We start from the raw sequence: 24,605 nt of genomic DNA, 5'->3' as shown, positions 1-24,605 counted from the left end.
GTTGCAAAGCTCCTCTACCTCCTTTCTTCCCTGTGCCCCCGTCGTCCCCCCCCACCCCATGCCAGTCTATGGAAAAATTGTCTTCAATGAAACCAGTCCCTGGTGCCAAAAAGGTTGGGGACTTCTGTCCTATAGGTTTGCAACTTTCTTGCATATAGTGGAGTGGAGTAGAAAAAAAACTAATGGGAATTAAGGTTGTAGTCTTAAACTTCATATTCTACCTGTGTAACCTTGCATAAATTAGTTTAACTCTCTGCACCCGCATATCCTCCTGTATAAAATGATTTTGACTAAGTCATTGGTTATGAAATTGTGCTCTAGTAAGGTCCATTAGCAGCTAGTGCAGGGAGTGGTATGGTGGCCACTGGGTGGACAGAGCTCCATGTTTCCACACATGACCCCACTGCTTCCTTAGCTAGGGTGCCTCCACTTTTTTTCTTTCACATAAGAAGATTCCATTGCTGTATCCCTACCTCCCATGCACAAAAATTAAGGAACTACTAGATTTGACCATCTCTGAGATCCCCTCTAGCTCTAAACTTATTGCTATGACTTTTTATTTAAAAAAAAATGAACACATAGAATAATTGGGACATCATAAAATCATATTTGGAATCTGAATATTTGGGTTAATCTTCAAGGGCACTGAATTAGAATATAAAATTATTCTTCAGATTCCTAGGGTACTTCAGAAGTATTTGTCAGGAGTGACAGCAGGTAGGGCTCTGGGTTTCCACCTACTTCAACAGTGCAGTTATGTTTTTACCTGTGTAGAACTGGAGATTGATATTTCATTTGAAAATAAAATTATTCCATTTCTACTTTTTACAAAAAGTTTGAAAACCACAGGATTAGATTGTATGTTCCCTTTCATTTCTGAAATTTAAAATATTCATGTCTAAAAGATTAGGCAATAAAAAGATGCTATAGTAGAGAATTTCTCTTCTTGTAATATAGTATATTTTCCCATGCTTCATGAAAGAGCTTTGTGGGAGCTCATTAATGTTACCACAGTGTATCTTTGAGTATTCATTTAATAAGCAGTTTACTTTCTCTCTTCTTTTTTCTTCTCAGTCTTTCTAAGTAAGGATAATTGCTTTAATTTCTAACGTTTTCTTTGGTTTTTAATTTTTATTTATCAACTTTAAAAATATAGGCATTTTTAGCTGTTAAAAATTGATATAAGATAAATACAGACAGATATAACCAAACACTAAAGGGTTGTAATGTATTTTCTGCTAGGGTCATAAGTTTCAGTTATAATTATACCAAGAGAAAAAAAGAAATACTTCCTGAGACATTAGGAAGTACTGATAAACTTTTTTTTTTTTTTAAATTCTGCCAGTTTATGGGAAAGACTCATTCTTCCTTTCGTAAATGTGTCAGTATTAACATTAGGAAGTTTCTTGACTGTGATTTACGATGTGTTTTTCTATTTCACAGGGTTGTTTAATGCTTTTGATGAAAATCGTGACAATCACATAGATTTTAAGGAGATATCCTGTGGGTTATCAGCTTGTTGCAGGGGACCCCTGGCTGAAAGGCAAAAATGTAAGTGTTAAACATTGTCACAAAATTTACAAACTATGTAGAGATAAAATCAGTTTTTGTTTGTGTAAAATTATCTGTGGATTAAGTCTTGCATTTTCATAACTTTGTCAGGTTGGCAAATATTAATCTCATGTTGGGGTTTTACTGAGGTCAGTGTAAGGAATCTATTCTTTTATACTGTGGAATAGTTTGGGATCTTTGCTATTAATGATGGGGTTGATTTTCCTGAAGAATTTGTAATTCATGAAAAATGGATTGAATCAGCCATGATGTATTTGAAGATTTCAAGCACTGAGGAAATATTTTCTGGTAGTGTATATAGAGAATTTTGTGTTTTCCATAATTTGAAGTATAACTCATTTTCTGTCCCTTGCACACATTAATATTTTATTGGCAAAATAAAATTTATGGTCAAAACACAACTTTATTAAATACTAAAATGGTGTTTTTAACCTAGCTAAAATGTTGTTACAGCATAATTTGTAAGCATAAGTATATTGCATTATTAAATCTTAACCATGTTTGAGAACATGCTGCAGTTAACATTTGATTGGAACCTAACTCAAATATATTTACTAAGGTCATTATCTCTGTGTCTTTCTAAACTATATCTTCACAGATGTTGCCTATTTGGGTGTGGTGTTTGATATTTTTATTTTATTTAGTAGTATTGTACTATGATGCACTTAATTGATTTAATACCATAATTCTATTAATAGGGATGTTAGAAATAGACAATTTTTAATCTTAAAAATTCAGATTTCTTTTTAAATTTTCTGTTGATACACCATTATTCCAAACTGGCTTTTTGATAGATTATTTGTTTCCATTAAAATTTAATGTTAAATAGGGAGGCTGAAATCTCTGCTTTTCAACTGAGCTTATTTATTGCCTTTAAAACTTTTCTATTTTTTTAATTTCTTTTGTTCCTGATGAACTAATGGTAGTTAAACTAGAGTGATTCATTGGGAGTTAATTGGCAGAGAGCTGATCTTATAAGTCTTAGCATGTTGTATATGAACTTCATTGAAGAGTTGAAATTGTTCATGACAAAAATTTGAATGTAGTATAGTACATTGGAGAGGTAAAATGGAAGCAATCTACCTTTACATCAGCTCATCATGATTTTCTATGCAGATGGGATATTTTAAGCATATGAGAAACAATTGCAATGATCAGTTTTGAATATTAGAAATTAACTTAAGGACTTGCATACCTGCTCAAAACCTTTAAGGTATTATAATATTTATTGTATGGTGACTTAGCCCTTTCTTTCTGGTGTGTAAGGAATTTAGCTCTAGATTTGGCTGAAAGATAGGGCTCCCTAACCTGGGTAGTGATGTAGAGCAATAGATTCATGATGTGTAGAAAGTCCTACAAGTTCCAAGGACTAATGACTTAGTATAGTCTGCTCCAGATAAGAACTGCTCCAGAATATATATATTTGCTTGAGAAACTATGTAATTATACAAGAGAAGGTGCTAGTAAAAATGTATTATGCTTCAGAATATAAAAATAATTTTCCTCTATAAGTGTTTCTTTTCTTTAGTTTGCTTCAAGGTGTTTGATGTTGACCGTGATGGAGTTCTTTCCAGGGTTGAACTGAGAGACATGGTGGTTGCACTTTTAGAGGTCTGGAAGGACAACCGTACTGATGATATCCCTGTAAGTTCTTATTGTATATATTTTCTTGTGTATATACTTCCAACAGGAAAATGGAATGAATGATTAAAACAAAAAAGAAGAGAAGAATTTGTTATTGCTTTCAGTTGCTATATTATGCTACTCAGTATTTATAACTAAAAATGCAAAATTGGGAAGAGAGTGTGGCTTTAAAAATACTTAATAAATTGAATTTATGAAAAGAAAGAATGAAACAACAGGAAAATTATCTTAATTTTTAAAATGAATATGAGAATTTATTTATGGTAATTAAAAAATATTTGACCAACACAGTAAACTTTAGCCACTGAATAATAAAATAAAAAGTGTATCCACTCTTTTCTAATTATTCCTTTGGGTTGCTGTTTTTAAAGGAATTACATACGGATCTCTCTGACATTGTAGAAGGCGTATTGAATGCACATGATACCACAAAGGTGAGTCAAACTAGGACTAATTTATCTTTTTCTAAAAATATCATGTACTCTGAACTGGGATGTTTAGCTTGTTATACATGCTTGAATCTCTTCTGCATCATCCCTACCAGTATTTATCTGGACCTGTGGCTAAAATACCTCCAGGTTATTGCTAAAGATAGCCCACACCACCTTTAAACAACTCTATGAAATATAATGTAGTATATGAAAACATTTATTATAAGCCTGTACTAGGCATTTTATAAGAATTAGGTAGACAGAGCCCTTGACATCTATAGTTTATAATCTTTATTTCTTCCATTTTAATAAGTTATGGTAACCTTATATTGAGCAAAAGAAGCCAAACAAAAAAAGAATACAGACTGTATGAAGTTCAAGTACAGAAGCAAAACTAACAAATAGTGATAGAAGTGATTTCAGGAATGGGTAAATTAAGTGGGAAGGCCATAAGAATATCTGCGATTATGGAAATGTTTTTAAGCTTAATCTGGGTGGTGCATATATTCTTTAAAAAACTTTTTAAAAATAGTTGTGATAAGTGTCCCCCCTGAGTCCTTCTAGTAGCAGTCAGAATAAGCAGGTAAAAGCAGGAATAAACATGTACTTTACAAAGAATAAATCCTTGTATTATTTAGTTTGGTAACATTTATTAGTAATGATATCACAATAGGTTTACTCTTATATACTTTGATGTTTCTGTGTCCCTGTGAAATTAAAAATAATTTACCTATGTGAGGCACATATGAGTCTTTGAGTCTTTCTACTCAAACATTGACATGTACCAAATAGCAGATTGGTAGGATCTGGACCACAATGGTGTTACTAAATAGAAAAAAAAAAAAAATAGCATCAGGGTTTTTTTTCCTTTCTTTAATCATAATGCCAGAAGAAATCATCATATCCCTGTTAACTGATTCTCAATAGAAACAAATAATAGAAATGACTTTTTCAGGGCTTGAGCTTTATTTGGTAATTCACACAGTCTTCCCCCTTCTTTCACTTCTCTCTGCCAAAAACTAAGGTATCTACTTCTATTTAGTATACATAAGAACAGAAACCTGGGAAAGTTTCTGCTGGAAAATTTCTTATGTAGAAATATAATTTCTAATGACTTTTTTCTGACTTTTATAATTATATAGATACTTTTATATAAGATGGAGTTGCTACTTCTGGCTCTGCTATGAACATTAAACAAGGTCATTTAGCTCCTTCATTTCCTATAATATAACTATGACAATGAAATAGTAACAGTTTAGGATAGAACTTGGATTTTTCAACCAAACCTATGAACCATATTCACTGGTGACTACAGTGTACCAATATTACCCATTCTTTTTCTAATTACTAAGTCTTCTCCATCTTATCTAATTTATTTATTGATTTAAAAAATATTTACTGAGGCTGGGCGAGGTGGCTCATGCCTGTAATCCTAGCACGCTGGTAGGCTGAGGCAGGAGCATTGCTTGAGGCCAGGAGTTTGAGACCAGCCTGAGCAAGAGTGAGAACTCTGTCTCTACAAAAAAAAAAAAGTGGAAAAATTAGCCTGGTGTGGTGGAGCATGCCTGTAGTCTCAGATACTTGGGAGGCCTGAGGTGGGAGGAACACTTGAGCCCAGGAGCTTAAGGTTACAGTAGGCTATGATGACACCACTCCATTCTAGCTTGAGTGACAGAGCAAGACCCTGTCTCTTGGGGGGAAAAAAAATTTAGTGAGACTGTAGTGGATCAAGATCTAGATGTTGCCTTTGGGATGTTTGCAATCTCAAGGTAAAGATAAATAAGAGTTATATTACTAAGTCTGATCAGTGCTATGTTAGAAGTTAGCCGGGGTATCATGGGAGCATAGAAAAGGGACAATATAAATCAAGCTGTGAGAATCAAGAAGCTTTCTGCTAGGATGTGACACTTGAATAATTAGTTAATTGTGATTAACAGAAGTAGTAGGTTAAAAGGCGATTTCTAAAAGAGGGAACAACAAATGGTAGGATAGAAGACATTATTGTGTAAAACAACCTGTATGGTCCTGGAACTGCAAATATTTTGATGTGGCTGGAACAACAGGTGCATATTTGGAGGCTGTAGATCTAGATTGGGGCCACATCATGAAGAGCCTTGGGTACAAAGTTGGACTGTACCAAACTATGGAGAAACTTTGAAAGATTTAAGTAAAGCAGAACAACATGATCAGTTGACACCATTTTAAAAGTCAAGGCCACCCTTACATCGAGGATATTTACAGACAAGTCATATAGTCAATGAATTTGCTTGAAGAAAAACTCAATTATACCTTGCTTAGCACTAGTCCTAACTGCAATCAGTAAAACATTCATTAAATTGAGAGAAAATAAAATCTATTTACAATTCTAGTTTTTAAGCCTAATGCTATATATTTTATAGGGAGTATTAATTATTACTCAAATGTCAGTATAGCAAATAAGCTTTTGACCATCATTGTCCATATAACGAATTTGTATAGTAATATCTATTATTTCTTTGCATGATTTTTCTTTCCTTTTGGATAATATTAACATACCTTTGATGTCTGTGTACTTTCACCATGAAAATTGTTTATTGAATATTTGTAATTACTAGTTTGATTACATAAAGAATCAGATTATCTTAAAAATCATATTCTTTTACCATCTTAAGCATTTTATATTTTGTTCTCTGTTGATATAAAAAATCCTTATACCATGTAAATTATTATACATAATTTATATTTTTACTTTCAAAACTACATTTATTTTATTTTTAAATATTAATAGCTTGGATTTTTCAAGCAACAAAGCAAAATAAATGGAAATTATTACATTTTCATATTTTACTATGATTTCCCTATCTGTTCTCAGTGTTGCTTTAAAATTAAAATGAATTTATACTATCTGTTAATTTTGTCATCAGTGTAGAATCATTTACAATTAAATTATTACTTCAAAGGTAAAAAGTAACATTTTGAAATGTAGCTTCTGTTCAACATAGCTTCTCTCTCTTTTGGCATTCTTCATTTTTCTGTCCTAGAATTTTAGGCCTTGATTGTTCATTGTAAAACTCCGTAATGAATTGAAATTTATCAGAAAGTCCATTAAGTTATATAATACATCTTTCTCTTTGCCACCTATGACTGAGGTATATGATACGGCAGAGCTTGCAGATCCTCTGGGGCTTTTTGGTTTTTAAGAATTAAATTCTGGTTATTCTCAATAGATAGTGGAGGAGAATATATACTATTCTGACCACTATCAAACACAGGATAAATTTATATGTATTGTGTGTGTTTTATATTTTAAAAATTGAATAATGCTGTATAAGCCATTTTGCAACAATTTTTTTTGTTTTTTTCCTAAATTTCACAAATGTTTATTAACCATCTTTCATATGTTAAATACAAAACTTTATATAGGAATTAATCTTAGTCTTTTCAGCCTCTGCATAGTATTCCATCATGAGTATGCTATGATTTATTCCTGTCTGTTTCAAAACCATATTGTTATAGTCAAAAAGTCATTTTTAAAGGCTAGAGGAATACAAATGGTGGATGGTTATGGAAGTAATTGACAGTTCTGATAGAACTGTAGTATGAACAACAGGCTTCTAAGTCAAAGATCCTTTTGGGCATACTATATTACAGATACAGGTGTTTTTAACTTCTTGTACAGTAAGTCCTCATTTAATGTTGTCAATAGGTTCTTGGAAACCAATTTTACCATAGCCTATTTGATATAAAAAATATTCCTATCGCATATTTCTAGTCACAAAAACATCACCAAACTTCTAAATAAAGACCTAAAACATTCTGTGCCTGTCATGAGTCTGAAATAAAAGAGGAAAAAAAGACCCAAAACACTTTTAGTATTAAACATTGAAATAAATGTGAGCTATACATACATTTAAGCAAGATTAATAAAAACAAGTCAGATGATTATCTGCCTGATTTTTGGTGAATCAGTGAGTGATGGCAGCGGACATAGTGGTGGTGAGTTAAATCAAGGAATAAATGTTTGCAAGCTGTGAATTGTAAGAACCTCCTACCACCAACACAGTTCAAAAACAGTAACAAATATATTAGGCTTGCTAAAGTGCTTTCGCACCACATCATTTAAATTGTCATGAATTTGTATGATTGTTATATACTATGAGTTTTTATTTTACAGCTATTTGTATTCATTCATTTTCCAACCTGCTTATTCTGATTCAAGGTTACAGGTGGCCAGAGCCTAATCCTTGCAGCTCAGGGCATAAAGCAGGAACCAACCCCAGACAGGATGCCATCCTATTGCAGGGTGCACTCACACACACACCCACACTCACTAATACTGGGACAATTTGTTACTTTTTCATTTTTTATTTTTTTGTATCACAACATTGTTAATTATGTGAATTTTTTACAGTACAAACAAAAAAATAAACAAGCATAATGTATGAATACAGCTAAATGCAGAATGGTGACTTCTCTTTAAGAGGCCATGATTTCTATTTCTAGTAAAATGAAGAGACTGCATATAGGTAAAAAGAGTTTGGCTGTTAGCTTCACAATTTTGCCTAGAAATGATCTAAAAATGCATTTTCCCCTCCTACTTACCATAAAGTGTTAAAAAGGAGTTAAATGAAATTTTCTTGTTTGTTCCTTATATATCACATAAAAGATGCTATTTCTATTTTAGCAGGGCCAATATATGTGAAATATCTAAATTAAATGTTGATACAAAAATGAAGCAATAATGAGATTCTGACTATAGGGGGCACAAACAAATGGGAATAATATATATTTAAAGGATCCAAAACAAAAACAATAAAAAAAGTTGTTATAAAAAAGCACTGTAGGTGCATTGTAAACATACAGGGCTTTTTCCCCTCCGTGTGCATTTTTAAACAATGGAAGTGTCAAGAAATAGGGTCAACTGTGTTAGTCTAAATTATGTTAGTGTATATGCTGCATTGAATGGAACCTTTGTATTTTAATCATCACAGAGAAGCATAGTTTGCATCATATTTTGGCAGTTTATACTCCGTGAAAACCTTCCAGAGTCCTTTTATTTTGGAATATCCCGTGAGCAATCAAACTGCAGAACATGATTGAATAACAGTAAACTGTTCTCTTGCATTAAATTGAAGATATCTGTTCAATTAAAATAAAGGAAAAGGAAATGTAGGCAAGGTACTTAAAGCTGTTACTTTCTAAGTACACAACACCCTAGACAATTCAAGGCATCTTAATCTTCATCAAAAACAACAACAAAAAATTAATTTTTATCAGGCTGTTAAATCCATGATTATGGATAAAGCTGGTGCAGATTGGTCAAATGGATCCAACAAACACTGATGTCCAAGCTGGCATATTGGCAGTTAATATGTAACTGGTGATCGATAGAGTTTAAAATATCTTCCCTTTTCTTCTTGTTCTTTTCCAAGGTTCTTGAAGAGTTCTGTTATTCTAAAATAAATACATTGTTAAGCTTTCCAGTTTGCTTTATCATCCTCAGACTGGCAATGTTTTTTCTCTAATTCTTTGTGCTTTGCTTCCAAATTCTTTTTTGGTTGCTCATGGTGCCATTGGAGCTCAGCTCCGGAGTCCTTCCATTTTTGAACTTTTTTATTGACCTTCATCTCAGACACCTGTTCCAACTTGATCTCCATCTTCTTCAACTTAGCTACATGCTCCCTTCTTTCTTCTGTTTGTGCCAGAGGGCTCTTAGTAAGCTACCCTTTTACTGTTACCAACTCTATTATAAGTCACAGCTGCCAGTTTTCTGCTTCTGTAGTTCTCATAGCATACATTATTAGTAACATTCTTCAAGTTCTGCACGTGTGTTCTTACCAGCATATTTCTTATAACTGTGAAGTCACATAGTGTTCACCATTTTCAACTTAGCAGCACCCAACGATACTGCCTTCCTCTGAGCTTTTGCCATTAACTTCAATGATAGTATTACTATTAATACCTACCACAGCAAGAAGTAGATTGTCTTTTATCTTTCTTTTTTTCTTTCTTCTTTTTTTTTTTAAGATAGAGTCTCTCTCTGTCACCCCAGGCTAAAGTGCAGTGGCCATAGCTCACTGTAAGATCCAACTCCTGGGCTCAAGCGGTCCTCCTGCTTCAGCCTGTGACTAGAGGCATGTGCCACCATGCCTGGCTTTTTAATTTTTTTGTAGAGACACTGTGTTGCCCAGAATGGTTTTATCTTTTTAACAAGTTTATTTTCTCCTTCATCATTTGTTTCTGGAAATTTGTATAATTTAATTTTATGTTCTTGCATTTCTTTCATTATCTGTTTTTTAAACTATTAATGTCCTTTGGGTGTGAGCAGTCTGCTTTGGCAATAAATGGGATGATACTCATTTTTTCATGTAAATACTTCATAAGCTTAATATCCAATGCTTGAAGTCCATATTTCGAAGGGAGCAATGAAGCATAAACAACAGTGCACCCTGTTACCAAGCATCTGACATTTGTTCACTCAAGATTCTGCATTTAGGTAGTCTTCAAATTTACTGTCAATGTAGGTGATGATAGGCTGCCAGTGATTACTATGATCCACTGCATCTCCAAATCTTGGGCTATCTACTATTATGAGCAGCAAGTGAACACCACCTTCTTTGATTAAAATTTTGGGTGGTTCTCCCTGTACAGTGTTTTTTATTCTATAGAAAGGACTCCGGATACTCTTAAGAATACAGATCTGTGAGGAATGATGAGTTGATTAATGTTGACTTTCCCAATCCAGATTCACCTACTACCGTAAGTGTGAATTCAAACCCTCTTTTCACTGATTTTCTGTATACTTGCCTTGGGAGATTGGCAAATCCCATGTAGCCTTCGAGGGTCTTCTGTTGCCATGGTGCTGCTGTTGATGCTTCTCTTTGTAGCAGCAGATCTTGCACTGTACTGGGTTGATTTAGACACACGAATTAACCTAATGTGTGTATCTTTGGGATGTAGGAGGAAACCAGAGAACATGGAGAAAACCCACACAAACATGGGGAGAATGTGCAGACTCCACACAGACAGTGATCCTACCTGGGAATCAATTTTTTTTCCCCATCAATATTATATTGAAACAACCTTGAACAAAACGATATTCAAGGACCTGCTGTACTGTATTTGGCAGGAGTGGGGAGAAAAATACTCTTCAGACCACTTCATTGTTGTTGTAGGTGAACAGGACAATTTAAAAAAGGTATTGTGGTGAGAAAGATAATGTGATTCAATATTAGTCATAATCTGGTGGTTTGCTTACCCCCGTCCCTGCCTTCTACTTCTAGACCATGAACTTGTTTGAAAAAACAAAAATGAGGAATTTTCCTTTTTCTTCCTTTCAGTTTAGGTTATTTCTCTACCTGGACTTGAAAGATTTTCTTAACTATTAAATCCCTCACATATCTGTTGTTTGGTTATAAGATAGTTGAAGTATACACTTCAACGATTCCGCAAGTCATTTTTTTTTTCTATTTTAAAAACAATATGAATATATTTGTCTTGTTAATATTGAAGATTACCTCCAATATATTTGAGGCATGAAAGAAAGTGAGGGTAAATAATATTACTAGAACCTCTTTATTGACTTAGTTGTCTAAAATTGTTTAAGAAAATGGGCAGTATTTCTTACTGTGTTTGTGAAATTCACTAAATATCTATATCCATATATCCTAATTAAACCATATACAGTCGGATTACCTTTATATAAAATTTTGTTATTAAATGCATCTGGGCAAACATACAGGAATGATCTTACATTTGTTTACTTTCTGCATTGTAAAGGAGTTAGGAAAGCAAAGAGGAAGATAACTGCTTTTCTGATTTTAGCCAACATTTAGATTAGTATTAACATATCTAAATAGAATTTGTATCAAGAAAGCTGATAATTATAATCATGGTAATTTAAAATCTTATATTGATATTATAAAATGAAAAGAGAATATAGAAATATCATTAAATAATAAAAGCTAAAAACATTGTTCATCTAGGATTGTTAGGTAATTGTTGAACACATGAAGTAACAATCATTTGGTTATATTTTCGCCTGACAAGAAATTATATATATATATTTGCCTCTATATGTGTATGTAATTTTTGGTATACATTGATATGACAAAAATGTTGCTTCACTCAATTTATAAAAATAATGTTAAATTGAATTTTGAGGAAATATAATGTAGGTGTTCATTCTTGATACAAATTTCCTTTAAATTTCTAAGAAGTCTGTTAGTGTTGCCAGATGTTTCTAAAAAAGTGTTAGTAGATTGTTAAAATGAAAGAGCATAATCCAGGGATTCCGCTTTTTGGTTTCAAAATTAGTAAATGTGTCATTTTGCCTGCCCAGGGCCTTTTGTGATTTTCTGTAATAAACCCTTGAAGCAAAAATATTGTAAGTTATTGATATTATTGGGGAAAGAGTATTGATCATAAGCTGCCTTGTTACCATTGACTGCTTGAATGGAATTACAGATGGCATTTGTATTTAATATAAATTTTGTCACTTTTAAGTTTATACTAGCTAGCCTTTCAGGTGGACACATAGCAGCTACTGTAAATTATTGCTTTCAGAAACACAACTAATATAAGCTTAATAAACCAGATTTATTCAAATGCTATAAAATACAAGGATGTTCTTAACATGAGATTTTTTACTGTCTCTCTTTCAGATGGGTCATCTTACTCTGGAAGACTATCAGATCTGGAGTGTGAAAAATGTTCTTGCCAATGAATTTTTGAATCTCCTTTTCCAGGTATGTTTAAGGTAAATGACAGGTAGAGAGGGTAGTAGTACCAGTAGTTTTACATCCTTTCCATCATATAATAGCTAGAGTGATTGTATCTAACCTGTAAAACTATATGTTATAAAAAGAACTACATCAATCTATATGCCCCCTGAAAGATGGTAAGACAGAGCATGAGTGCCTGCTGAAGCTTCTCAAAATCATGACCCTGGGATATAGGAAAGTAGAAGGTAGGTGATTATGTTTGTTTATCTCATACTCATGATAGAATAGCATGTAGACATAAAGAATAATTTAAATTGCAAAATTCTTCATAATTTGCTATTTTTCTTCACTGTAAGGCCCTTCCTAATAAATAAGGCAGTATGACTAGAAAGATGGATCATAAGAAGGTAACTATAAATTTTTCAAAGTATTCAGTCTCTCCAGTTAGGAGATCATCTTAGCTGTAAGGCTGTTTCTTGAATTTTGTTCTTTAGAAGGTCCAAGAAACATTGAGAAGGAAGGAAGGCTAACAGGAATGAACATTAAGTCATAGAGCTTGCCAGATTTGAAATATTTTCCTAGTTAAACTAGTTCTCTTGCTCTGATTTTTAAAGATATTTACATTTTCCCATTTTTCACAGTTCTTCATAAGTATTTAAGTTAATAATTAATAGTGATTATTTTATTTTATTTTATTTTATTTTCCTTTCCTTGTAGAAGTACCCCTGTGAAGGTTAGAATGGTTTGGTATGTTTATATCATATATCATGTAATTAACCCTTGAGGCAGAAATATATCATACTAAACCATTGGTATATGGTTTATATCATACCAAACCATTCATGATCTTCCATTTTAAATAAAGAATAACTTGTCTGTGACATAGTTATAAAGGAATAAATAAAAACTGGTCTCTTCCTTAGAGCTAATGACTCATTTTTATTTATTTAAAATATATACAATGTGATAAGCCTGTAATATCCATTTAAATCACTTGTCTTACTATCAGTTATAATTTTCATCAGGGATTCAAACTGATAGCTTTATAAAATATATATATGAAAATTATACAGATCATCTCTATAAACAGAACTGACTTGCTTGGTAACATAACAATTGGTCAACTGTTTTCATCTCCTTTAAAATAGGACCTTCAGTAGTAGGTTCTGTAAGCTCTTTCACTATTGTTACTTTTAAAACTGCTTTATCTCATATTCAATATATGAACATTTTGATCACTTAAGTTTATGTCTGAGTCATCTTGTAGTTCTCACATACTATAGCGTTTGACTTTTGGTATTGCCTTTCCTATTTTGTCATTCTTATCAGGGACTTGGAGTGGCACTACTTTTCTATGACTCTAACTTACACATAAATATATACTTGAGATTTGCTTATGTGTGTGTTTCCAACATTTTATTGTGAAAAGCTGAAAGATTTTTTCAGTGAATACTGTATTATACCTACCACCTAAATTTTATCATTGTATTTTACTATACTTGCTTTATTACATATTCAAATATGCTTCCAAAATTATATTTTCAATTAATATACGATTAAGCAGGCAGTTATGCTAAATTGTTTTATTTTCTATCTATCTTAAAATTGATAGAGTTAGCTGATAAAATTAGTGATACAATATTGAATTTTACTCTTATTTGCCATGATCTCACACTTGGCTGAGTGTGTGGGGTATTTAAAACCTAGTGTACACAAGTGTCAATAGAATTATTCTGAAAACCATTCTTGAGGTGTATTATCTTTTTTTTCTTCACCTGGTTTGAACATACTTCAGATAGTGAGGTACTATCTTTATTTCCACTCCTTTTTTGCCAAGAAGCACGCTAAACATAATCAGAGTCCTCTCTTTTGTACATTTGTTAAAAAATATCAAATTCTAAAGAGTATGGTAGGCAGAATAATGCTGCAGCCCACCCCATGTCTGTACTCTTAATTCCTGGAACCTGTGAATATGTTATCTTACATGTCAAAACGGACTTTACAGATGTGTCAGGTTAAGAATTTAAAGATGTGGACAGGCCAGGTGTGGTGGCACATGCCTGTAATCCCAGCTACTCGGGAGGCTGAGACAGGAGGATCACTTGAGCCCAGAAGTTTGAGGTTGCTCTGAGCTAGGCTGATGCCACGATCCTCTAGCCTGGGCAACAGAGCAAGACTCTGTCTCACAAAAAAAGAATTCAGAGATGGGGAGAGTAGCCTGGATTATTCAGGTGGTCCCAGTGTGATCACATGCATCTTTAAAAGTGAAGAACTGTGGTGGGAGGAGAGTAGTGGAGGGTGAGAGAGAGAGAGACTGTGTTGTTTTGGTGGTAATTTATTACAGCAGCAATGGAAATAGAAAACCAATACAGAGGGAATAAATCAATCCATATTTATAGATTGAAAGGCTCAATATTGTAAAGATGTTAATTCCTCTTGATTTATAGATTTGGTGCTATTATAATCCAAAAGGTTTGTTATTGCCATTGTTGTTTCTGGAAACTTACAAGATAATTCTAAATACATAGAGTGCAAAGGTCCAAAAATAGCCAAGATAATATTAAAGAACAAAGTTAGAGGGCTTATATTACCAGATATTAAGACTTATAAAACAACAGTAATTAAGACAATGTGATATTTGCATAAAATTAGACAAATAGATTAGTAGAACAGTCTTGAGTTCTTAAGTAGACCTACACATATGTGGTCACTTGATTTATAACACAGACAGCAGTGCAGTAGAGAAGGGAAAGGATGATCTTTTAATTAAATGGTGCTGGGTCAGTTGGTAGCCAAACGGAGAAAGTATGCATCAGTATTCCAACTTCATACCACACATAAATTAATTCCATGTAGGATACAGACCTAAATGTGAAGGTGGAAAGAAAAAACTTCTAATAAAAATGTAGGAGAATATTTTAATGATTTTGAGGTGATAAAGAATTCTTAAACAGGGCATATACAGCACTGACCATAAAGAAAAAGATTAACTTAGACTTCAATAAAATTTATAAATTTTTATAAAGAGATACCATTAAGATAAGCCACAAAATGAGAGAAAATATTTGCACTTCCTATATCCAATAAAAGACTTATATCTAGGACATATAAAGAACAAAAAATCAGTAAGAAAAACACAGAATCCCAATGTAAAAATGTGCAAAAAACCTAAACAGGTACTATAAAAAAGGGAATGTCCAAATAACGAATACATTTATGAAAAGAGACTAATCTCTTTAGTTATCAAGGACATACATACCAAAACCATACTTGGAATACTACTATTCAAAGTAACCACCAGATGGTTAGTTTTTAAGTGATACAAAATGTCGTTAAGGATAACAAGCAAGTGAAACCTCTCACATATTGCTAGTGGGAATATAAGTTGGTATAACCACTTTGGAAATTGTTTGGCAATATTTATGAAAGTTAGACATATGTATACCCTGTGATCAGCAGGTCATATATACTCCATGTATATACCCTAGAGAAATGTGTACATCTGAGCACCAAAATGCATATAAGTACAGTCTTATAAGCAGTCTTTGTTATAGCCAAAACTAGAAAATGACCTGAATACCTGTCAATAGTAGTTGGATAAATACATGTGGAACATGCATCCAGTTGTATACTTTACAACAATGAAAATATATTTTTATGAGAACATTATATTAAAATATATAGTATTAGTGGACTGGGCCTGGTAGCTAACTCCTGTAATCTTAGCACTTTGGGAGGCTGAGGTGGGAGGATTGCTTGGGGTTAGGAGTTAGATAGAGACCAGCCTGAGCAAGAGTGAGACCCTGTCTCTACAGTACATAAAATAATTTGCCTGATGTGGTGGTGTGCTCCTATAGTCCCAACTACTTGGGAGGCTGAGGCAAAAGGATCATTTGGCCCAGGAATTTGATTTTCCAGTGAGCTATGATGTCACCACTGCACCCTAGCTCAGGCAACAGAGTGACACCCTATCTCCAAAAAAAAATATTAATAGTATTAATGAAATATTATGAAAAGTACTTGGTTGTTTTTTTTCCTTTTTTCCTTCTCTCCCCTTCCTGTCCCTCTTTCTTTCCCCCCCTATTTTCTCCTTCTCTTTCTACTTAGAGATTTGAAAATCAGCCTCCATTAGAGTGGTTTGTTTAAGAAAATAAAAACAGGTGTGGCAGGGTGGCTCATGCCTGTAATCCCAGCACTCTGGGAGGCCAAGGTGGGAGGATTGCTTAAGCATAGGAGTTTGAGACCAGCCTGAGGAAAAGTGAAACTACCGTCCACCCATCTCTCCTAAAAATAGAACAATTAGCGGGGCGTTGTGGCACACCTGTAGTCCCAGCTACTCAGGAGGCTAAGGTAGGGGGATCACTTGAGTTTGAGGTTGCAGTGAACCATGATGATGCCACTGCGCTTTACCTGGGCCAACAGAGTGAGCCTCTGTCTCAAAAAAAATAAAAATAAAAACAAAAACCACACAGCGAGAGTTAAAATTTGCTCAGATGAATCATTGGCAATCAATCATCAGTTAAATGCAATTGCTAATTCAGATTCCTATCTAGAAAGTGGATCTCATGCAGAGAATGTGAAATATTATGCAGTTAAAGTTTGATTTACTGTTTTTTTCCCCCTTAGGTGTGTCATATAGTTCTGGGATTAAGACCAGCTACTCCAGAAGAAGAAGGACAAATTATTAGGTAAGTATGTAGTTTCAATCTGGTTATTTTTCATTATGTAGTTGAAATTTCAAACACCTAAAATATATTGGTTATTAAGTAACAGCATGTCCCATGTTAATGTAATCATCACAATAAAACTCTGTTTCCCAAAAATGGACACATAGTGATATATTTTTATTAAAGTACCTTCCTAGACAAGGGACAGGACTAATTTAGAAGTCAAATTGTATTTAACAATAAAATTGCCCTGAATTGTAAATTTAATTTTTTGAAAGAAAAAAGACGTAAGATAAAAGATAGCCAGTTTTCTTTAGTGCAAGAAATTTCATGTTTATTGTAGAAAAATTAGAAAGTAGTGCTAAGCAAAAATGTCCACAATGTCTGTATTTACAGATAATTGCTGTTGACATTTTTAATATTCACATACCCACTTAAATATATGCCTACAATGATGCATTTAAAATTTTTACAAAATGGGAATATTCTGAAATACTATTTTATTCTCTGCTTCTGTTTCCACTCCAGATCTTATAAAATAATACAGATTGTATAATAATACAAAACTATTCCTTCAAAAATTCTTTGAATTTTGCAATGGATTCTTAGATGTGACACTAAAAGCATGAGCAACCAAAGAAAAAATAAATTGAATTTCATCAAAATTAAAAACTTTTGTACAGAAAGGGCATTAGCAAAAAACTGAAAAGACAACCCACATAATGGAAGACAATATTTGCAAATCATGTATCTGATAAAGGTCTAGTAACCAGAATATATAAAGAATATAATATCAACAAAAAGCAAACAACCCAATTAAAAAATAGGTAATTAAAAATGGACTCAAATACACATTTCTCCAGAGATGCTCAAATGGTCATCAGGCACATGCAAAGATGCTCAACGTAGTCAGTAGGGAAATGCAAATTGAAACTACAATGAAATTCTACTTCTCGCCCACTAGGATTGTTATAATTTTAAAAATGGAAAGTTTTGGTGAGGATATGGAAAAATTGGGACCCTCATATATTGCTGGTGGAAATGTAAAATGGTGCAGCCACTGTGTAAAACAGTTTGGTAGTTCCTCAACATAGAGTTACCATATAACCCAGCTGTATACCCAAGAGAATTGAAAACAATCACTCAAACAAATACTTGAACACAATGTTCATAGCACCACTATTCACAGTATCCAAAAGGTGGAAATAGTCTATACATCTATCAGTGGATGAATGGATAAACAAGACATGGTATACATATACCATGGAATATTATTCTGCCATAAAATGGAATGAGGTACTATTAAATAATATATGCTATAACATGGATTAACCTCACAAATGTGCTAAGGGAAAGAAGCCAGACATAAAAGGTCACATAGTAAATTATTCCATTTATATAAAATATCTAGAATAGGTAAATTGGTAGATACAGAAAACACATTGGTAGTTGTCAAGGGGTGGAAGAAATGGGTAATGGGAATGGGGAATAACTGCTTAATGGATGACTGTTTAATTGGGGTATATGAAAATGTTTTGGAACTTAATAAAAGGTTGTGGTTGCACAACATTTTGAATGTACTAAATGCCACTGAATTATATGCTTGTATGTATTAAAATCATTAATTTCATGTTATGTGATTTTTACCTCAAAAATATTTTTTAAAAAAATCACAATGCCACATCACTTCACACCCACTAGAATGGTAGAAAACACTGACAACAAGTATTGGAAAGAATGTGAGGAAACTAAAACCCTCCTACATTGCCCATGGGAATATTAAATGGTGCACCACTTTGGATATTGGTTTGCCAGCTCCAAATGTTCTTCACGTGTTGGATAGGTAAACAAAATGTGGTATATACATACAATAGAAGACTGTTGAGGAATAAAGAACAAACAACTGATACCTGCTAAAATAGATGAACCTCAAAAATGTTATGTGAAATAAAAGAGACCAGATGTAAAAAGCCATGTGCTGTATCCTCCCATTTACATAAATAATTCAGAAAAGGCAAATCTATAACAGACAGAAAATAGATTAGTGGTTTCCTATTGCTGAGGTAGTAATAGGTATTGACTAAAAATGGGCACAGGTGATGATCTTTTTGCACAAATTGAAATGTTCTAAGTGTTCTAAAACTGTATTGTGATGATGGTTCCACACATCTGTAAATTTACCAAAATCATTGTTTCACATTTAAGACAGGTAAATTTCATATTATGTAAATAATTCCTCAGAAAGCTGTTTTTAAAAATATCAATATAATGCTTGAGAGTGTTCCACGACTCTTAATTAGCTTATCAGTGGAAATAATAATATTTCACTAATTTAAATTGTGGCAGTCTCTCCTGAGTACATCTATTTGTTTCATGTTTTTTCTTTGTAAAACTTCTAATGATAATTTGTGAGTGTTGTTATATGTTTCCACACAACTTCATTTGATTACTGAATTTCTTTTGTATGTGCAGAGGATGGTTAGAACGGGAGAGCAGGTATGGTCTGCAACCAGGACACAATTGGTTTATCATCTCCATGCAGTGGTGGCAACAGTGGAAAGAATATGTCAAATATGTGAGTTAGATTCCTGTTTGTTTATATTTTTGTAGGATTTTCAACTCCATTAGACTTTGTGTGACTACTGGCCAGTCATAAAATGCTCCAACTTAGATAAATATTTGAAAGGAAAGGAAATGAATATTTATATGATACTTGCTATGGGCTAGGCTCTGTGCTCACACTTCCACGTAAATTTCTTCCCTTGCAACACCTCTGGAGAAAAGTAATATTTGGCACAGGGGTGCCTGTGTATATCATGCACCTCATCTCTCATTTAATTCTCACAACATCCCTCTGAGGAAGGTAGTATTACACCCATTTTACCTATGATGATGCTGAGAGAAAAAGTAACCTCAATATCTTGATCAGGCTGGAAGACTTAGGATCAAACCTAAGGACTGACTTTAAAGTTCGTGTTCTCTCAACTACATCATTTACATTGTCCTTCATTAGTTCACCCTTTCCATCAAAAAGTTGAAGACCCTTAGGTAAGAAGTACAAATTTCCTATACAACTAACTTAATTTCAGAACTAACATTAGAACTTAGAATTTCTAAAAGGTAATCTTTCATTATTCCAAATAAAAAGTTAAAGAAGAAATTCTCATTATTGAATATTCTAGAATCTTATTTAAAACAGAATTTTTTTCACAATTAAAAACTGAAGAGAATAATGCCAGGAATCAGATGTCTGCATTCTTGGAGAGTGGGTTGATATATAGACTCATTGTTATTTACCAAATGATCACCAATAAAAATTCTAATAATTTTATTCACATTTTTTCTATATTCTTTTCTGTCACTGCTTATTGTTAGAATATTGGTAGATACTCTTTACATTTTCTACCTTACCAGTCTTCCTCGTTCTTTTTACCTTTTGCAGAGTTTAGTAGTGTGTTTTCACATACTACTGTTAATGGGTATATGGGTTATTTTAAATGTGGGGCTATCATATTGGCCAGGCACAGTGGCTCACAGTAATCCCAGCACTTTAGGAGACCAAGACAAGATTATCACTTGAGGTCAGGAGTTCGAGACCAGCCTGGGCAACACAACAAAGCGAGACCCTGTCTGTACAAAAAATTTAAAAATTAGCTAGGTATAGTGGCACATGGTTACTACTCAGACACAGAAGTCTAACATCTGGGTGAATATGGGTATGAGTCTGAGAATGTTTCCTCAGCATTTACCAGGAAGTAACTTACGAATGCAGTAAGAATACTATGAGTTTCCTTTAAAAAAAAAAAAATGAAAACTAAGTTACTCAAAATCTCATGCTACTGTGTTAATAATTGGGAAACATGGACTTTGGTATAAAAGGCAAATGACAAAGAACCTTGTAGATAATGATGGTGAGTGCAACTAAAGAAACAAGAAAAGGCAGGGGGTAAAGCTTCAGTCTTTATTTTGAAACACTTTTTGGTCTTTATATTCTTAGTTTAGCCTTAGAATGAGTGGTTATTAATGTCTTACTAAGTATAGACCCAAAGAATAACCTAGTTTTTTCTTGAATGTATTAGTTTTTGCTTTCTTTAGGAACATGACAGAGGTCTTGCTCTTAGCAGTGTATCCCTTATAAACAGACAGAAATGCCCTGACAAGAACATGAACCTGGTTTATTCTTATCTGCCATAATCCTTTTGTGCATTAAAAGGATTTGAGGAGAGTAGTAAGGGAGAGATTTACAGGGGAAACTCTACATAGTCCTTTCCCCACTTTGGCATTGTTGTCTACTATGTGTCGATCAAATATCAGTCAAAATCTACTTTAAAATAAAGGCTAATTTATTGTTACAAGAATAACAATAACCTGGGAAGAGAGTATCAGTTCATATGGAGGGGAAGAGGCAAAGAACTATGCCAACTTATTAATAAAATGGCAAAAAAATGTAAGTGAAGTAATGGCAGTCCTTTCTGAATATATGTACTAATTAGAAAAGTGTTCTTTACTAAATAAAAAATAACTTCCTTTTAAATGCAAATAACCTTTTTAAAAAGTGACATTCTGGGCCTTGTTTTCCTCATCTGTAAAATAAAAATAATAATAATAATAACTTCCCTCATAGGCTGTTATGAGGATTACATGAGTTTGATACATTAAGTGTTTTAAAACAGTGTCTGGTGCGTAGTAAGTATTAGCTATTGTTATGAGAAACTGGTATAAGATACTTGTAGTAAGCTTAGACTCTCTGTGATAGAGTCCTGGCCCAGCCACTTGCTATATGACCTGGAGTTCTCTAGCTCAGTTTTCACATGTAAACAATGAGATTAGTAATTATCTATTTCAAAAAAAATTATTTCAATGAGACAGTTATGAGAATTAAATGAGCTAATATATGTGAAGCACTTAGCCCAGTTCCTGGCAGTTAGGAACCCTATATAAGGTTGAAGATCGTGGTGGTGGTAGTAGTGCCAGTACTTATAGCAGCAGCAGAAGCAGTAGTGATTAATTAATGGTTTAAATTTCTCCATTGAGTATATGTGGCAACTTTGGCAAATACCTTGTTTAAAAAAAAAATAGTGTTATCATGTTGGATAATTTGATCTTACTCTGAGCTTTATCTGCCTAAAACATTCCTTAGCTTTAGTTAGTATTTTCTTTTTACAAAGTAACATGTTTGCTCATGTGAATTACTAATTGTCAGTGAGGGCAGATTGTGTGTTTCAGATGGTGACATGCCTAAATGAAAAGATCAGAAACCAAGGAGCAGGAAAAATAAGCCATCCTTTCTCAGAAGTAGTTTACCCTACATTTGCTGAGTATTTGATTGTTTGAGTATTTGAGCCTGAGTATTTGATTGTTTCTCTGCTCATGGGATCTTACCAATCTTTTCTCTCCTTAATGTGCCAGGCCTTTTTCTTCTATATGGAGTCTCCTTCTGTAAATATTTGAATAGGGAGGAATGGTGTAATCTTTTCTGTTTATCATCATTTGTATTAATAGTATACATGTATGTCTTTGTGAGAGTTATGAGGGAGCAGCTATTGTTATTTTACAGATTTTACTATTTAGTTATCATGTAACTTTAGAACTAGAAAGTACTTTAAATCACCTTTCTTCTCTAGATTTACAAATGGAGCCTCTGAGGGAGGTCCTTTAGAATTTATAATTGCTCAAAGCTGTATTCGATAATTAATTTATTACCTGATAGAGCTCAGGTCTCCTATTTTTTGCCTTGATACTTTTCCGATTACTCCATGTTGCTTTCTATTTTTTCAAAACCAGCATTTCAGACTAATGAAATATAAAAATTAATATAACTGTTAATTATGTAAGATCATTAATACCAGTAGCATACATATGTATAAGGCATAAAATGAAGTAGTACCATCAGTAGAGAAAAAGATGAATTCTGACCCATATTTTTAGAAAACAGAAACTATTCATCCAACTCAGAGGGAATCATAAAATTCTCAAAATAGAATTCCCATATTAAAGTAAGTGCTCCATAGGCTTTTTAGGAATTGTTGACTCAGACAGTGAGAAAATTTCTCACCATGGCTGAAACTTTATCTAGGAACCTATCTTCCTGAAAACACAGGCTTCTAGGATAATTTCAGATAGTTTCAGACCTAGAAGTCAATAAAAACTAAATGAGACCCTTTGATGTTTAGGAAAAAAAAATTCCCAGAGCAGCCAGAAACAACACAGTTGAAAAAAGCCGGTGAATCTAACATTCTATAATATATAGGAGTTTGCTCAGCATATAGAAGGAAAGCAGTAATAAGATTAGTTGAAAGAAAAGATTAGCTATTACACTGAAAGAGTGAAAGGAATAACAGGAAAAATAAGAGTGGAGGAAGGGGAAAAAGAAGGAACCTGAGGAGGGGTAACAGTTTCAGGCAGTGGAGGACACAGAGCAACAGATTCCTGTAATGGAAAAGAAAGCCAAAGACAGAAGACAGACCGCTGTTTGTGTGGACCATTGGGAAAGAAGTGAAGAAAAGCCCATATTCTCCAAGTCTAAACTATGTTGTTATTCACTGTGTCATGTTAAAAGTATATGGTACAGTCTGCAATCTCTGGAGGCAAAGATTGCAACCTCTGAAAAGCTGTTACAATCGTTCTATTGACAAATTCTTATAACATTCAATCTAACAAATTTAATGACTGGTAATATTTTTATTATCGTATTTTCTTGCCAATGATATATATAAATTCAACCTATGTATTAATACTGAGCTCTTCAGAATAAGAAATATTATTATGGGAATGGTTTCATGTAAATTTTATTTAGCAACATAGGCTCATGCCTGTAGTCCCAGCACCTTGGGAGCCCAAGGTGGGAGGATCACTTCAGCCCAGGAGTTTGAGACCTACCTGGACAACACAGCAAGATCCTGTCTCTACAAAGAAAATAAAAAAATTAGCTAGGCATGGTGGTGTGTACCTGTAGTTACAGCTACTCGGGAGGCTAAGGCGGGAGGATTGCGTGCAGCCAGGCTTTTGAGGCAGCAGTGAGCTATGACCACGCCACTGTACTCCAGCCTGGGTGACAGAGCAAGACCCTGTCTCATAAAACCAACCAAACAAAGAACAGGAATAGTAAAATGCCTCCCCTCAAAGTGTAAAACTCCAGTGTGTAATTCATGAAAAGCACTTAGGATGGTGTCTGGCCCAGAGAAGAGAATAGAGAAGTGAGTATAAATTTATAAAGAAGTTGGCCTGCCAACAATATGGTAGTTATGCAGACAGTATTTAAGTTCAAGAACACATGTAGCAAGAATAAAGTGATTATTCTGGACGAAAACAAATTGGCTTGGGGACAGACTTTAATTTTAATTTTTCTGAAAGGTGGCACTGGTACTTCTTCTAAATGGCTATGCTGTCTGTCTTGCTCCATCTTTATGGGAAAGAAGCAAATGACCCAAAAGCTAATTAAAATCTTAATCTTTTTCTAAAAAGCAAGTTCCAGAGCAAGTAATAGATTTAATGACAAATCAGTTCCTAAACTGTTGGCATCTGGAACACATTATGAAAATAAATGCATGAGATTGTAATCCTCACTAGGCAATGGTTATCACATAGAA

General features: G+C 33.5%; 1 protein-coding gene and 1 pseudogene across 3 annotated transcripts in view; one reads left to right on the top strand and one right to left on the bottom strand.

Annotated features, from left to right (window-relative positions):
* USP32 (ubiquitin specific peptidase 32) overlaps positions 1-24,605 on the top strand; it is a 202,253-nt gene that overhangs the window by 129,862 nt on the left and 47,786 nt on the right. For all 3 annotated transcript variants that reach the window (XM_045525578.1, XM_045525577.1, XM_045525579.1), the window contains 6 exons: positions 1,444-1,551; positions 3,101-3,216; positions 3,588-3,650; positions 12,290-12,373; positions 16,976-17,037; positions 19,489-19,591. In XM_045525578.1, the coding sequence (XP_045381534.1) occupies positions 1,444-1,551; positions 3,101-3,216; positions 3,588-3,650; positions 12,290-12,373; positions 16,976-17,037; positions 19,489-19,591 (536 nt within the window). The remainder of the gene's footprint in view (positions 1-1,443; positions 1,552-3,100; positions 3,217-3,587; positions 3,651-12,289; positions 12,374-16,975; positions 17,038-19,488; positions 19,592-24,605) is intronic.
* On the bottom strand, positions 8,920-10,604 carry LOC123620163 (annotated as a pseudogene).

Source organism: Lemur catta, chromosome 15, assembly GCF_020740605.2.
Source record: "Lemur catta isolate mLemCat1 chromosome 15, mLemCat1.pri, whole genome shotgun sequence".
NCBI classification, from domain to species: domain Eukaryota; kingdom Metazoa; phylum Chordata; class Mammalia; order Primates; family Lemuridae; genus Lemur; species Lemur catta.
This window is presented reverse-complemented; position numbering and strand designations above follow the sequence as displayed.